This window comes from Anser anser (assembly GCF_964211835.1).
Source record: "Anser anser genome assembly, chromosome: 16".
Lineage (NCBI taxonomy): Eukaryota > Metazoa > Chordata > Aves > Anseriformes > Anatidae > Anser > Anser anser.
This window is the reverse complement of record NC_139737.1, coordinates 3,129,376-3,145,732: the sequence shown is the minus strand read 5'-3', so window position 1 is coordinate 3,145,732 and position 16,357 is coordinate 3,129,376. Positions and strand designations below refer to the sequence as shown.

Genomic DNA, 16,357 nt, shown 5'->3' with positions numbered 1-16,357 from the left:
AGGCAAAAGAAGAACAGTTCTGCATGTTTTTGGCACTATGTTGTAGTCCCTTTGTCCATGTAATTGTTATAGTAGGGTTGTTTTCCTCTGTGTACAGCAGGTGCACACAATTTGAACAGTGGAATTTAACTAGTACATCCCCTCTTTGTGCCATTCCCATCTAGTCCTAAATGTTTCAGAGAATGTTTTAGAGAAAAGGCAGCTGGGACAACCAGACTCCTCATTTGTTCTTGTTTCCTTCCACTAATGGCTGTGAAAGGTCAGGAGCTTTTATAGATTTGAAGGTCAGGACCTTTCAGAACTATTCTCAAATGGTTGCCAGTGTCAGCAGGTTATTTTTTCAGTGGTACTTCATACATAATAATCACTTAACTGATATACTACTTATCATCATGTTTAAAGGTGTGTAACATCAGCGAAGTTCTGGCTTCAGATTATGACAAAAGAATCACTCCCACTGCCTGTTTCCTGCACTCTGTGTCTAGAGGGATATTTGTCTTTGCCGTGCTCTGATACAGAATGCCTGCAGTGAAAACTGCATCGGGGACTAGCAGCTATAGTCCTGCAAAATTGAGTTCATTGTCTGTGGCTTAAACAAGACAAGTTCTGCAGAGAAATCAGGGATGTTACTTCATTTTACCAGAAATAAATATAACTTCTTAGTCTACAGATGTAGAATACAGCGGTGTTACTGCTCTGTGTTTGGCTATAGTCCCATAAATCCTTTATCAGAGGACTCAAAGATTCATTTCTGCAAATTAATGAATATCTATTAGAAAGTTTGAAAGTATATTTTTTTATTTTGCTTGCCTATTAGTTTTTTTAATTGTGATTACATCTTCACAATGAATAAGTTACAGGTACCAAAAGCAGGCTCTGCATCCATATACTTTCATAAATACATAAATACATAAATATCTTCTTTTCCAAAGCATGTAAAAAGATGCTATTTTTCATGTATTAGGTATTGAGAGCATTTGTCCTATTCATGAAATGTAAGATCAACAGTACATGCAATTAAGGAAAACAATCAGGCACCATTTCTTTATCACAATTAAGATGAGAATGCAGGTTTATGGATCGTCTATTCATATAGCTGTCCTTCAAGGAAACAGAATCTTATTTTACAGTATTGAAAAAAGTTTCAGTAGATTCTTGTTACAGAAATAACTGTTGTCAAAAAAAAAAAAAAAAAAGAATAGCTCAAGTCTGCCCAAAGCAGAAATTGGTTTTGCCAATAAACAAAACGTATTTCACCCTAAGAAAATTTTTGAAATTAGACACACGTATAAAGGAAGCTACTTATCTGTAGTATCAAGGAGGTTCGGTATCCCCACCCATTACTCTCCGTCCCTTATTCAGAGTCTTAATTATGATTAAACTCAGAGAGGTGCAATGAATTGAAGCAGCAAAATGCCACTGCCTTCTACTAGGGACTGGGAAGTAGGGATAGACATGAATGTTCCTATTGGCACAGTAAGTAAGCTGTGAGCTCGCACATCAGGAGCATCCCTTGAGCAAACTTTTCAGGGACCCTGCAAAGTAATTCTGATTACAAATTAACCATTGTCATTCATGGAGTCACACACTAAGGTAGCCGCAGCGGTCAGCTAAAGTCAAAACAGACACATGCAGTGACAAAAGTGCAGTGCTGAACAGCTGCCTTCAACTGTACTCAGGTAATTCCAGTAAACCTAGAGGTACCCTGAAAAAATCCAACATATGTACTCTAGATTCAGGCTAAATTTATTCAACACCTTGCACTCAACAGGCTGTAACAAGTCTGATAAACAGACACTCAAAGTATATTAAGAACTCTAAAAGTAATGTATATTTATATTACTTTTATATACGTATATATAAATTTATATAGGTATATATGTATGTATATGTATATATATTTTTTAATGAAAGGCAAGAAATATTTCATGTAATAATTTTTCCTCTTCTTGTTTAGGACTTCCTGGTGTACCTGGAATTAGTAAAAATGGTCGTGACGGTGCTCAGGGTGAACCCGGTCTTCCAGGGGATCCTGGTACTCCTGGTGCTATTGGGGCTCAGGGAACTCCAGGAATATGCGACACATCGGCTTGCATGGGAGCTGTTGGAGCATCGACTTCCAAAAAATCATAAAACGGTACAAGAAGTGGAGAAGTGACTGAATATTTAAATAAAGAGTGCATTGTAAGAAAACAGAATCTTCCTAGTGATAAATGGACAGATGTTCCTTCTATTATATTAAGTGGAGACTTTGACACAGTAATTCAGTTCTATGAAAAAGAAAGCATCAGATGACAACTGTAATTAAAGATGCTTTATGAGTATTTCTTCCTCCCCCAATTATTTTCCAGAATTTTTACCGCTAAACAACCTCACCTTCCCTTTCTCCCTTTGTTGAAGAGACCTGCGAGAGGAAGCATTCCTTTCCACCATCATCTCCCTAGCTGTCCTAAAGATCAGGGCTTTTCTATACAAAACTTTGAGCCTTGGCAATTGAATTCTTGGTGCTGCTCCTACTGACTTCAGCTATGCAGGTTTGTGCACTACATCGGCACCGTTAAGGTATTCAGGCACCTGACTGCCGCTTACATCAGTGGAAGTTAGGCATTTAAATAGCCAGTATTTGAACATCTTAACATTCTGGGCAAAGAACATAGCTTACGGATCTGCTGTCTATTTTCAGTTTTCAGACTGCATCTCACATAGTAAATACTAATAAATTCTACGCCCTTGCAATCAAATTCTGCAAAAGGTGCAATGTATATATTTTAACTTACAGGGGAAAGGTTTTGTACGTTTCCATATGATAATAAAGGAAGTTAAGTAACAGCATTTTCACGACCTCTACTTAAGCTATTTGCACAGTAATTGTGAATGAAACCCCAAATAAGAAAGGATGCTCTTCTAAAGTTCAGCCAAAAAAAAACCTGTATGAACTGTTGTAAAAATAAAAGGAGATTTTTTTTAACCTTTTCTTTGTGATGTTATAAGTGTCATTATACACATCAAATACTCAGATGAACTCTATATTCCAAAACTGGTTTTACTAGGATTGTTCGGAAATAAATTGCTGCAAAATTGTCAATATCCGTGATTTAAAACAGTATTTATTTTGAGAGACCTTTTTGTACTTTAAAGCCTGCTGGCATCATCTGTTATCACCAAAATTAATAAAGCCACTTTCAGCTCACACAATATTCTATTCCTGCCCTAAATGCTGCAGCTTATGAACAATAGAGACGTATTTATCTTTAAATACTAAAATAGCTTGTGCATTTAAATAATCTGCTGTTTACAGTGTGCCATTTTTGGACTAATTTACCAGTACAAGAAACTGCTGGGCAGTTGTGTGAGAGGCATTAAAATAATGCACCACTATAAAAACAACGCTAATAGCTTTGTGTTACTCTTTGGAGAGATGAATGTTAAATTAGGCATGGCAAACATGAACCCCATAATAGCAGCACAGTTTAACTATGCACTTACTCGATTAACCAACATAACCTTTAAACTTCTAATCAGAAAAAAGGGCATTATAATATGGTACCTTTAATTCCTTTTTACATTTAAAGAATACATTTGCATCTAGTCATTAAAATAACAGGATAGGTTGATGTTCTACAACAATTCCTAACTGTACTGTATCACCTTAAAAAAAAAAAGGAAAAAGAACACAACCACAAACAGAAAGTGAGCAAAAAGAGAAAAGTAAGGCGTCACGACAATTTCTTATTGCCTCTAGTCCCAAAGCCCCTTTAACAGAACACTGATTTATATTGCTGGCAGTCAAATTTCATTTCCATTTTGAATGAAGACTGTTTTCTGTTAAGCTCTATTTATGCATTTTTACAAGTTATATTTTTAAGTCACTCCTGGAGCATATCAAATTCATCACAACCAGATGAATCCCAGCATGTAAACAGGAAAAAAAAAAAAGGGGTCACTTATTTATCCACGCTTTCCATACAGTTCAAGGCAGTCAGTTCAAGCTACTTGGTCTCCATAGCCATGCGTGTTTTCCTGCAGTGGACACGTTACAAATGAGTCTGAACTTGCTATTTTTAGTCTCCTGCCTGTTTTACCACAGAACACAGTCTCAAATTCCTAAAAATCAAAATAATAAAAAACAATTATGCTTAACATAAGTATTTACTTGAGACGCATGTTTTCGTTTCACTAGTGTCTTGAAAAGACCCAAATACACCTTTTTTGCTGAGGGGCTCTTGACAAGAAGGTTTTCCTATGCACACTCCAGCCACTCTCTTAAGATACTTGGCAGAGGCAGGATTACTTTGGGCTGTAAGTACTGCAGTAGGAACATGAAAGCTTATAGGGCATATAACCCTTTCCTACTCTCATCCATTTTGAGATACCATGGGTATTCAGCTCCTGAACCCCACCACGCACCTACCAGTTCATGCCAGCTAGCTAGAAGACAGCTCTGTGAACAACTGGGGAACAGAGAAAAAGGGAGGGGAGAAAAAAAGAAAGGACTGAAGGCGCTAATTCTACAACGTCCAGACAGCACAATTCCTGAGCGTGGTACTAGCTAAAAAAACAATCAAATTTGAAAACCCTGAGGGCAGCCTTTGATACCACACAACTGACACGACTGAACTAAAACTGTTCTGAGGGCAGCTGGTCAAAAACAAACAAACAAACAAACAAGAGGTCAATGATACAGTGATCCTTCACAAATAGCATCCAGCAGAAGCATCCCATGTACTACGAGCTACATTACAGTAACTTTAAAATGCTTCTCAGTTCTATCCGTATCAAAAATGAAATTAGATTTGAACCTGTTTCAGCGAATCGCCATGCTTTTCCTGAATGTACTTCAGAAATGCCGTTGTCCATTGTAATGTTGTTGCTTTATCGGTATCAGCAGTACAGAAGGGAACCAGCAGATTCAGTTCATCACAACAAATCCGGATTCTGCGCCTAAAGACAAATACAAAAGGTTATCATGCAGATGGGAGAGAAGGAAAAAAATAAAAAATAAAGAAGGAAGACTACTCGCATCTGCTACAGGCCATGAACTGTGGGGACTGCTTTTTGTTCTATTTTAATCTAGTTATCTTTTGTTCACTACAAGCTTTATATTTGTAAATTAGTCATGTTATATGCATGTTAGTTTCCTTATCTTTCTAGAGCTGGTTAAATGTTTTAAAATACCCTTTTTGTTTATAGAGCAAAAAAAACAACAAAGCAGCCCACAATTAAACATACATTTTTTTCCTCTGACGCCAAACCCTGACCACTTGCATTGCTTTTTCTTGTGAGTAAAACAAAATGTCAGATTTACCTCTCGCTCTGGATAAAGAGGGGAGTGTTACAGTATCAGTATTTTAGGCTTCAGAAACTTTGTACCGCAGCTCCTCACAGAAATTACCTTCTGTCTCTCTCCATGCGGTTATGTCTTTCTCTTCGCTGAGCAACTCCTTCCTGTGTACCACTCTGCACCTGCACACCTGCATTGGACTGTGCTGACTGCCAAGAACCCTGGGCAGGCGCAGTGCTCTGGCTATCGCACGTATTTTGAATGTCACTAAGAGGTTTGCGATCTACGTTTGCTTCCAATGGGCTTACTCGGCTGCAACTTCTTTTGCTTATTGCTTGCTTGCATAACGTGTCTTCTTTGCAAAACAAAGAGGAAAAGAACCCATTGAAAACCCTCCTATTGATCACGGAAAATATCGATCATTGAAAATTTATTTGTTGTTTTATGTGGAATAATCTCTGAACCTTTATGGCTAACCTAGACTGCCTCTTACGGTAACACGTGTCCTACGCCCAAGGCACTGCTTGCTGTTTCAAAATCCACCTAGCTTCTGTTTTCTCAGACAACCCCCTGAGATCATGCCTGCCTTTGATTAGCACCTGAGGAAGTCATTTAACTGTTCTTCAGTTATAGATCTGCTATATCAACTTTGGGGCCAAAAATGTGGAAAGAATCCAATTACTTACTCTAGGCCCAGCCTTTCAAAGGTACTTTAGAGCCTCAGGTTTTCTCATTTCAAGCTAGGAGTGCTAAACAATTTTGGAAGTATAGCTAAAATTACAGGTGTTGAACTTTTTTGGGTGGGGAGAAATCTAGTTCCATATTGCCTATAGTACATCTCAAAGACCACACCACATGTGAACCACTACGATCGTATTAATTGTGGAAAATATACAAATTCAGAAAAAAATATAGATTTGGAGGACAGAGAAAGCTAAGTAAAAAGAAAATAAATGGTTTACCTCCAAATTTAATCCAAACTTCCTCAGGCAAAGCTTTATTCATAGCACCTACTGTCTGCTTTGTGGATTCAATTTCCTGATGACAACAGAAAGAAAACGTTCTGGGTATCCCAAGGTCTTGATGTTTGGCAGCTTCCAAGATAGTGCAAGATGTTCCAGAGGTCTGTAAAAACCGGAAGTGAAATACTTAGAGGATTATATACATAAAAAGGAGACAATTTTGATATCTTCATGTGAATTGCTTGAGTTTTTGCTTCCTGATTCAATGTTGTATGAGAATAAATCTCAATTACTTCTGCAGAGCACAACCATGGGATTTTAGCAGACGTGATTTTTTTTTTTTTAAATACAACTCTGACATTTCCTGAATGCCATGCTATCATTCTTGCTTCAGAGGTCACTGTGAGTTTGGGTGGGTGGGTGGGTGGGGGAAGTATTTTTCTAATTTGTTTTGATTTAAAAAAAAACAGAAAATTGTACTTGTTAAACAACATCTTCTCCTCTTGAATAAATGAAGCCAATATACTAAAATAAAATCTTTCTCTTAAGAAATCTAATGGCCTACTGATTAATATCTGATGCACACTTACAAATGACACTACCACACAATGGCTTGAATTACTTTAGATAGCATTAAAGATTAACACATTAATAAATTAATTAAATTATACACCATACTACTCATGCCTATTGAAATCAAGTCACAGTTTAACACAGGACTTTAGAATTCTATGACACTCAGAAGATTAACATTAGCATTGGAAATCAGCAGAGTACAACTAGTACAGAATATATTATCTACCTACCTGCGCTTGTGAAGGATTAGCACTCCCAGAAGCAGAACACGTGTTCATAGTAAACAACGGATATGTGAACTGTGAAGAAGGTGTGGTAGGTACGGTCTCATTTTTCACCAATGTAGCACACTTGTTTTGATGCTGATGAAGAGGAACACCTATCAGTTCCGATGGCTGTCGAATCAATGTTACTAAACTTAAAAAGAAAAAAAAGAAAAAAACCACACATACAAGACTGAGTACTTGAAAAACAAGGAGCACAGAAAAAAATTATAGCTACACATAGTCTAGCAACTATCACCAAGAAACCACTTTCATTTATTGTAAAAAGAAATCATTACTGCTGTTGTATCTCCTACCTCAGCAACAAAAAAAAATCAACTGACAAGGCATTTTATTCTGTGCAAGGTATTTTATTCTGCTTTATGGCTCAATAAAATGCTTTATCAGCACGCTAATACAGTTACAGTGCAGTATTATTGCTGGAAGTTTTTCCTCACGGTCAGGCCTCCAAGTTATATCATTAATTATAACAACCAACTGCTCCTCGTGTTTTATTAGGATCAAAAGCTACCTTGCTTTCAACAAGTTGTAAGTTAAAGCAGGTAATGGTCTTCTCTCACCTCTATGTTACATGTTGTTATCAAGAATAAAGTTGTAAATTAACTAGTTTTGTAACCACATTCTGTGCCATTTATGCAATATAGGGAAGGAAGTAGTCAGAGGTCAGCGGAGTTGCAGCCATGTGCGACTGGCACTGTTTAAAAAAGCCGAACTCATCAGCTCGTGTATTAAAGAAGCACTGATCATAGGTTTTAGTTAGAAAAACAGTTTTGAACTCTATGAAAATATGTATCTTAATAACATAAACTAAAATTAATTACAACACACTTGTTAAGAGTTACTCCAGATTCTTGGGGTTCTTGACATCTGGGGTTTTCTGTCTGGATGCTGTTGAATCTGTCTTCCAATCGAACTCTGACTGCAGATTTAGATCTAGACTCTGATGCCAGTGCCGAATTTTCGACAGGAACGTTTTCTTTATTCGTCCCAACAGAACTGTCACCATGTTTAACCTTTACTAAACTGTGTCCTGGGACTTCTACAGAGCTACCCTTGGGCGTTTTATCTGCTTGGTTTGCAGGGGGGTTGGACTCACTAAGTAACATCAGTCTGAGCTCCTGGAAGTCAATGTGGCCCACACACGGGTATGAACTTGGCAAATTGCTGTCGGGAGGTAATGCTGACTGGCAGATAACCGGGAAAACCAACTGGCTCCCAGCGCTGTTTGAGGAACACCCGTCCTGACTGGCGTTCACTGAGGCCTGGTGCAGAGGGGCCTCTGCGGAGCTGCCAGCTAAGAAAGCAGAACTGACCCTAGCTTCTACTTCACCTTCAGCAGCTTGTGCCTCCATGTGTGAGCAAAGTATGTGCTGGAGCTGGGTGTACTCTATTTCCGTCATCTCCACCAGGCTGAGGTCTGTGGTGGCGAAGCTAAGGTTTTGCTCACCAAAGGAAACGTCACTTGGGCCTCCAGGTCCGCCAGCAGCCGGAGCGGGCTCGGGAACACTGGCTGTGCTGGGAGGAGTGGAGGTCTGAGGCTCCTCTGGGGCCGATCCTGATCCTGACATGACTACAGCGCGCCTAATCTAAAGTTACCAACGTCTCTTTCAAACACTAAACTGTAACACCTGTAAAAATTATCAGTAACAGCCGTAAAAAAAAAAAAAAAAAAAAGCAATAACAGCAATGCATAAACGTAATACAGATTCTGTAACTCCAGTACCACGAGGACTCAAGGCAGCAGCTCCAGCTCCGAGCACCCCCAGCTCCAGACACCGCTGCTCACGGGAGAGGGATTTCACCTGCCAGCACCCGGCTTCGGCAGGCGGGCTCCGGGCCGCCTGCTCGCCCGCGGCCCCCTCACAGCAGCCCCCGCTCCAGGACCCCGGGGGACGCCGAGGGACGGGCTCCTGCTACCGGGAGCCGGGGGGAGCCCCTCGGTGGAGGGACGGAGAGGGGCTGAGGGGCACGGGGTGCCCTGGGTTCGGTCGAGCAACGTCCCCACCGCCCCCTCAGCCCACCCTAACGCTCAGGGGACCGAAGGCTCCCCCCGGGCAGCGCCAACCCCGCCCGGCCGCCCGCGGAGCCGCCGCCAACCGCCCCCAACCGCCGCCCGCCCGGCGCCTGCGCCTTGAGGCGGCGCCGCCAAACGCCCTGAGGCGGCGGTTCGGCCCCTCGCCGTCCTGCGGGGCACCCTCGGGCTCGGAGTCCCGCAGGGACGGGTGCTGAGCCCTTCCTTTCCGGTCCCGGCCTCGGGGGCTTTGCGTTTTGTCTCGGTTTAGGCTGTGGAGAAACCGGCGGGGTGGGCGCGGAGAGCGCGGTCCGTGAGGGAACGCCGTGGGGAAGGCAGGGGAGTGCAGAGGGGAGGAAAGGCTGCGAAGGTTTTAAGTTTGTTTTTCCGCGCCGGGCCTCCGCATTCGATGCGAACACGGCAGGAACGTATCCCCTAACACGGGTCCGAGAGCGTCAAAGTCTTCACTGAGAGAACCATAGCCGCAGAGCAGGCGGCTGAGCTCAGCTGCTGAGCCCAACGAGGCTCGCTAATTTCGGAGGCTGTGTGGCCTCAGCCGCTCCCGGTACCTAAAACTAAAGTAAAAATAAAGTAAAAATAAAAACCCCAAAGCTGTAGCGGAGGCTCAGCAGCCCCAGCCGGGGCTACACACGCGGCCCCGGGGCCGCTTCAGCCGCCCACCCTCGCACCAGCCATCGGGAGGGGAGAGCGTGGGAGGAAAAAAAGCCATGATGTTTTGAAATTAACACCTGTGTTTTGTTTCATTGTTGCAGGATGCTCTCTCCTCCCTCTCTGCCATTTTTTGCCCGGAGGAGCACTTCTCCGCAGCACTGGAGGCAGGAGACTGCTACACACAGGTACAGTGGAGGTTGAAGCATACATAGCTCCTCATTCCTAAATTGTAAACGCCTTCGTAATTCACCTGTGTGTAAAAACTTCTTTGGCAGAAACTGACTCAAAAGCCCCCTTCCGGTCTTCTGGATTTGTAAAGTGGTATTACCACATCATGCAATGAAAATAAGCGAGGTGCCTTTACTGTTTCTTAATTGTGAACAGATTCTCCAAACAGACCTGTGATAAAGGAGTGTTTCCTATAAGGAAAAAAGAAAACTTCCACGCATCTATTTCGCAACAACGAAAGGTCTGGGAATCTAGTATTTCCATAGTTCAAAGACAAACTGAATTACTTCATTATTCTTTTCTCCAGATCTTTTTGGTGTAAAATCTGAAAGTAATTCAAGTAACAAAATCTTCAGAATAAATTAGGGCATGTGTTAGAACAGAGAGAAAAATCACAAGAACAGACTTTCACATGTTTTTCAGAACACCTACAAGTAAATATCAGTTGGTAGTGGTGCCGTCCTGAAAAATACCTTTTGTTAAACAGATGGAAATGAAACTTGTGTGCCATCAGCCTCTTGTGGTGGCATGTTGAGAAGTAGCTAGTCAGAAAATAATATACACGTTCAGGTTTAAGAAATGGACATTTCACTGTAGATGTTTATTCTACTTATAGTAACAAAAACCTGTGAAGTCCCATATTTTAATGTACAGTGATATATTTTGTCATATAAAATACAATTTACAGAAATTTCTATCAAGTAAACCTAAACAAACACACTTGCTTTTTGCATACTTTTATGTATGTCTTTAAATTAGAAACATCTCATTAAGAAAAATCTTACACCATAGTAGATGTTTGCATTTAATACCGCCTCTTTGCATTTTAACATTTTGTCTACAGGTTCAGAATACAGACGATCATTTCAACCAGCAAATCCTTGATGTATAAGGACCTGTAAGATGCACCAATGTGAACTGTAAAATCTGTAGTGAGATACATGACATACATGCTACTTGTAATGTAGACTTCAAGATGCAAATGTTTATAGGAATCTAATTTTACATTTGCAAAACTATTTTATAAAAATATCAAAATACTTATGCAACTGTTAATTTACATGGTCAAAATGTAAAACAGCAGGGTCTTCTTTATTTCATTCTTTAGAGTTACATACTTGAAGAATACAGGAGAAGTAGCAGTGTAATGTATTTCACAGTGAAAAATTTCCCTCTTGAATCACAACATTAAGTATTACCTATCTTCTTTTCAAGCTTAATGCAGTTTTATACCTTTTTCAGTGGACAGTCTTATATGAACTACCACCATAAGCAGGGTCTGACAACACTTTTTTTTTTTTTTGTTCAGGAGCAAAACACTTTTAGAGTGGAAAGTACAGGAAAATTGAGACATTTCTTAAATCTCCAGTGAAGTTCTGCCAAAACAAAACCCAAGAAATGCTCCATGTAATTCATTTCAATCAAATAAATAGATTTAATGGCCTATATTTAATAAACTTATTTTTCTTTCCTTTGGTATACCAATTAATTCGTAGTCTTAGCTCTTTGCCAATAAATGTCTGATTTTTTAAATTTTTTTGCTGGTTATAAAGGTGCTACTTTTATATACTCTTTAATTGCAGGTTTGTAAAAATGTGCAATTAAAAACCCCTCATACTCATGAAAAACTAAGTACGGCTTGTTTCTTTTTTGTACACTTAACAGATGGATTTCAAAACACAAAATAACTGTATATAAAAAGGAAGATAGTGCACTTTAAGCTTATAACATTCCATTTTCAAATCCTCCATCCAATAATTAATAACACTGTTCTTCTGCAGCCTTTTCCGGAATACGCATGACCCTTCCATTGTAAAATAAACAAGACAGCAATATCTGACTCCTTTTTTAAAGCGTGTGCTGTAGGAACAATTTTGACACCAAAATATCACATACATGAGATGTAAAGGTATGGCTCCTAAGGTCTTGATTAAATTCTCTTATAAAATTACAATTCAAGTTACTGGAAAACATAACTTTATAATTTTAAAAAGCAATATGCTCTTCTTAGACTTTTTCCATTTCTGTACTGTAAATGGAAATTTTAAGATAAAGATGCAAGTAGAAAAAACAAAATTTCAGAACAGGTAACGCTGTGAAGTTTTATAAGAAAAACATTATGCACAAAATGCAGCAAGTGAAAGTCCGGTATGTTCTTGCCTTTTACCTATTTGAATATTTTCATTCACAGTTGTTCAAAAATTGCTAATTTGTCAGTACATTTTGTAAGGCTAGATTTACAACAGCATTTTTGTAAAGGTGAGAATATACAGTATATACAGAAGACACTGACTCAGTCCTTGCAGTGTTGTATATTATTTATGGGAAATATAATAGCAATTATAGTTCTATGACTGATTAGTGGAAGATGAAGCTTCTGCTTCTGTTGGTTTCTGACTTTCTTTAGGTATTTCTGCCTTCATCTCTTTACCGATCTCCCTACTTTTACTCCGATCTTTCCGATCTTTCCCTCTTTCACGATCTCGATCTCTGTCTCGATCTCTTTCTTTTTCCCTGCTTCGATCCCGGTCTCGGTCTCTGTCACGATCTCTGTCTCTGCTTCTTGATCGTTCTCTGTCACGTCTCCTGTAGGATTCTCTCTCTCTGGTTCTTGCTCTCTCTCGGTCTCTGTTTCTTTCCCAGTCTTTACCTCGCTCTGAGTCTTTCTCTCTCTCTTTGTTTTGGTTTCTGTCTCTGTTTTTATCCCATTCTTTGTCTCTGTGTCTCTCCCAGTCCCTGTCTCTGTTCCAGTTTCTGCCACGGTCTCTTTCCCAAGGTCTGCCATGTTCTCGATCCCTTCGTCTTTCCTCAAAGGGTCTACTTTGTCGATTATCTGCTTGCTGAGGCTCTGGCTGATCTAAAGCCTTGTCTTTATTTCCTCCTTCATATCTCTCTCTCTGTCTCCCTTCAAATGTCTGGCCTCTAAATTCAAGATTTTTGCCTTCTCGGAAGTCAGATCCTGACCACTGTCCTTCTGACTCAGGCCCTTGTCCAGAAATACCAGAAAGAGGCGCAGACGGCCCAGCTTCCTCCCACATCTCCTTTCTGTGGGCTGGTGGATGACTTGGAAGGTCCAGGAGTGGTCTTGGGGGTGGCTTCATATTTTGTGGTGACTGACCTTGGAAATGAAATCTGGAAGGGGGAGGTTCATTTTGTTCTGGAAACATTGCAGGTGTGGCACCTCTTGGTCCTCCAAACTGAAGTGGTGCTGGACCTCTCTGGTTGGCAAACCTGGGTGGTGGACTCCCTCCTCTCCGTTCTTCAAATGGCTGTGGCAAAAGTCCTCGTGGGCCGGGTATATGATTTGGAGCTGGACCTCTTTGCCCTTCAAATTGATTTGGGTGAGGCCCTCTTGGTCCCCCAAAATGACTAGGGGCTGGACCTCTAGGCCCTCCAAACTGCGGACCTCCTCTCTGTCCTTTAAACTGAGCTGGTGCAGGTCGTCTTTGACCTCCAAAAGGAAAAGGCGAAGGTCCTCTGTTTCCCATAAACTGAGGTTGATCAGGTCCTTCAAACTGTCCGGGAGGCCTGATCATCTCATTATATTGGGAATCTGAGAATTCCCGTTGTTCCATGTGAGGTTCCCTGCGATCTTCAAACTGAGATGGTGACATTCCTCTCGGAACACCGTGATAAGACGGAGCAGGGCCCCTATTATCACCAAACAGAGATGGTGGTCCATGCTGTGTAGAAAATAAGGAAGGAATGGGACCCTTCTGACCTCCAAATCTTCCAGGGGCAGGTCCTCTTTGTCCATCATTATTCGGAGAACCATGCTCTTCTGGGAACTGTGGCGCTGGTCCTCTAAAATTAGGTCCATGAGGTCCTCCAGGTGCATTGAGCATCAGTGTTGGAGGTCCTCCTTTCTGCCCAGACAAAGAAAATGGACCTCCAGCTCGGTTTTCCTCAAAGTGCTGTGGGAGAGGTCCACCCTCACTCTGAACTGATGGAGATTCAGGTTGTTCTACAAATTGATGAGACTGAGGGTTTCTTTGATCTTCATATTGCACCGAAGAAAGACCCCTGTCTGGTTCAAAGTGACCAGCTGCCTTTTCCTGAGAAGGAAACATTGTATTTGCCTCGTTTGACCAGGATACTTTATGCATATCTTGCAAAGACTGACTGTCGTTAGATGTGGAGAAATTAGGCTGAAAAGATGTACTTGGAGGTGTCGGAAGCAGCACTTTACGTAAAGGTTTGGATGTAGGAGGTTCTCCAGAAACTGTTTGACTCACGTTTTCCAAATTAACTTGAGCAGTGTTTTCAAATTTGCTACTAGGTGCCTCTTTCTGCAACACTGTAGAAGCCTTTTCACTTGAAACCCAATTATCACCACTGTAACTAAGCTGAGTAGCAGAAATTAAAGTTTTATCTTCCTTACCAAGTGAAGTCTGCAAAGCATTTGGAAAACTCGCTTGAGAAATTTCTCTTGTGGATATCTCATTCTGCGCTGCCTGTGGCTTTATTCGAGAGTCAGTGCTGTCGTTAGTTTCTGTTGCCATTCTTCTAGCTTGTCGAGGATCTCTATTCTGCCGTGTGTCACAGCTCTGGTTTAAAACTTGTGCTTGCTGATTTGAAGATGAAGGTAAATCTACTTTTTGCGCAGCTTGTTGGTCCTGATGGAACAATTCGGTCTTTATTAGGGAAGATTTTGGTGGTGGTGACATTAAAGCATCAGACACTGAAAAATGAGCCATTGAAACACCAACAGCTGCTCTTTGTTGTCTGAGGGCTTCTTCTTGCTCCTCTAGTTGTCGTTTCTGCTCTTCTATTTGCTTGTTTAATTCTTCTAACATTTTTTGCTGTTCTACCAAGGATGAAGATGCAGATAAATCAGGCACATATGAAGCAGATGTTTCCATAGAAGTGTTTTTAGTGTCTGTATACATTTTGTTAGGTAAATCATCAACAGTAACTTTTGCTTCTTCCAAGATAGTTTCGTCTTCCGGATCATAGGCCTCATCCTCTAGTTCTGCTGTGTTACTGGGCTTTTCCATACTATATAGTTTTTCGCTTTCACCGGTCTGCATTTCAAAAGCTTTCTCTGGATCATATTCTTCTTCGGGATCATATGGCCTGTCATCCTCCTCATCTTCTATAGCTTTGTCTTTTGACATCTGTCCAAACTGTTGTACAATGGGATCCAGCAAAGGAACAGCTGAAACACCTGCATCAACAGCTGCTTGAGGTTCCTGATTTGAAGACTGGACAGTTTCAGAGTCTTTAGCAAGAGGTTCAAAAGTCTTCTTTTTTCCAAAAAGTGTCTGGAGGATGTGCTCAAGAGGTGTGGCAGTTTTTGAGGATGAAGCATGTGTAGCAGTAGTACTTGCAGAAGCAGTAGCTGAAACTGGTGGTGTTACAGTATTTGTGGTTCCACTTTTAATCGAGGACAGTATTTTTAATACTGAAGGTGTAACTGATGAGGTTTCTGGAACGGGAAGCGGGGGTGGAGGTGGAGGAGATCCAGGTGGTGTTGTACTTACAGCTGAATCTCCCGAATACAACGTGTATTTCGGAGTTTTCTTTTCTTGTGACGAAGCTACTGGCCCCTTAGAGTACAGTGATGTTTCTGTTTCCTCTTGCACTTGAATTCGGCTGCGCTTTTCCTCTATTTTGTCTGTATCCATGCTAGTAGCAAGACGCTTCCCTTTCTGACAGATAACCAATCCAAGAATTAAATTCGGACGTGAGGACTCGAGACCTGAAAGGGAACACAAAGATTGTATATGTGAAAAACTACTATTTTTATCTGAGCTTTAATAGAAACTTATCATTTTATATAATGGCAGCTATGAAAGTCACAACAGTAACAGTTCTTCTAAATTTCATGCAATGACCTATTGGCAGTTTCATTAGCCCATAAGCATATATATTTATTTACTATTTATATACACTTGTATACAGTAACTAAAAATGTTTTAATTCTTTCCTTGATATTTTTTCATATTGCAGTAAGAGGTATGATTACTGAAAGGTGTCCTTGCAAATGTCTCTAATGTTCAAAAATTAAAGAAAGTTTTCCTATTTTTGTATTATTACTTTCTTATTATTGTCAATTCCCCCTCCAGTCAAATATTTCCTTTCAAATTACTTTGCAAATACGTTATATACATAGAGATAGTGATAAGTGAGAAAACCTGGACAAGCAATCTCACTTTCTGTAGGGCTAAGTTGGAATTTAAGAACCAGAAATAAAGAGGAAAAAAAATAATGCTATTAAAAAAACAAACACAACAAAAAAACACTTCACTTTCTGTTACAAAGAAAGCACACGGCATTGTTAGACTTCATAACTACATTTCTATTGTAATCTGTGCTAAAAGACTGACATTTACACCATTCT

General features: G+C 40.5%; 4 protein-coding genes across 9 annotated transcripts in view; 2 read left to right on the top strand and 2 right to left on the bottom strand.

Annotated features, from left to right (window-relative positions):
* COL9A3 (collagen type IX alpha 3 chain) overlaps window positions 1-2,829 on the top strand; it is a 37,299-nt gene extending 34,470 nt beyond the window's left edge. Inside the window, exon 32 of the mRNA XM_083802143.1 lies at window positions 1,958-2,829. Within this exon, the coding sequence (XP_083658269.1) occupies window positions 1,958-2,133 (176 nt within the window). The 3' untranslated portion in view covers window positions 2,134-2,829. The remainder of the gene's footprint in view (window positions 1-1,957) is intronic.
* Window positions 2,830-3,965: 1,136 nt separating this feature from the next.
* On the bottom strand, window positions 3,966-8,947 carry TCFL5 (transcription factor like 5). Of its 2 annotated transcripts, XM_083802144.1 has the most exons (7): window positions 8,827-8,947; window positions 7,932-8,731; window positions 7,050-7,236; window positions 6,244-6,406; window positions 5,393-5,636; window positions 4,800-4,941; window positions 3,966-4,104 (listed from the first exon to the last, which is right to left on the bottom strand). In XM_083802144.1, the coding sequence occupies exons 2-7, from the start codon at window positions 8,669-8,671 to the stop codon at window positions 3,985-3,987; spliced, it is 1,596 nt and encodes a 531-aa protein (XP_083658270.1). In that variant the 5' UTR covers window positions 8,672-8,731; window positions 8,827-8,947; the 3' UTR covers window positions 3,966-3,984. The 2 variants fall into 2 exon arrangements, 1 of the variants encoding a protein (XP_083658270.1); XR_014573160.1 differs by lacking the exons at window positions 3,966-4,104; window positions 8,827-8,947 and having other exon boundaries at window positions 4,806-4,941; window positions 5,306-5,636; window positions 7,932-8,671.
* On the top strand, window positions 8,790-11,771 carry LOC310882836 (uncharacterized protein; the record flags this gene model as incomplete). 4 transcript variants are annotated; one of them, XM_083802148.1, is made up of 4 exons in its annotated part: window positions 8,790-9,325; window positions 9,888-9,971; window positions 10,859-10,912; window positions 11,324-11,771. In XM_083802148.1, the coding sequence occupies 4 exons, from the start codon at window positions 8,790-8,792 to the stop codon at window positions 11,361-11,363; spliced, it is 714 nt and encodes a 237-aa protein (XP_083658274.1). In that variant the 3' UTR covers window positions 11,364-11,771. The 4 variants fall into 4 exon arrangements, 2 of the variants coding, with proteins under 2 accessions (XP_083658274.1, XP_083658275.1); XM_083802149.1 differs by lacking the exon at window positions 10,859-10,912; XR_014573161.1 differs by lacking the exon at window positions 10,859-10,912 and having other exon boundaries at window positions 9,269-9,405.
* DIDO1 (death inducer-obliterator 1) overlaps window positions 10,597-16,357 on the bottom strand; it is a 58,027-nt gene continuing 52,266 nt past the window's right edge. For both annotated transcript variants that reach the window (XM_083802139.1, XM_083802138.1), the window contains exon 21: window positions 10,597-15,715. In XM_083802139.1, coding sequence (XP_083658265.1) covers window positions 12,363-15,715 — 3,353 coding nt within the window. In that variant the 3' untranslated portion in view covers window positions 10,597-12,362. The remainder of the gene's footprint in view (window positions 15,716-16,357) is intronic.

Coding starts and splice junctions, on each gene's coding strand:
- TCFL5 (XM_083802144.1), bottom strand. CDS start 8,671: ATGTCAGGATCAGGATCGGCCCCAGAGGAGCCTCAGACCTCCACTCCT. Junction 6,407..7,049: donor CTAATCCTTCACAAGCGCAG/GTAGGTAGATAA, acceptor CGGTTTTTACAG/ACCTCTGGAACATCTTGCAC. Junction 4,105..4,799: donor ATGGCGATTCGCTGAAACAG/GTTCAAATCTAA, acceptor TTTGATTTTTAG/GAATTTGAGACTGTGTTCTG.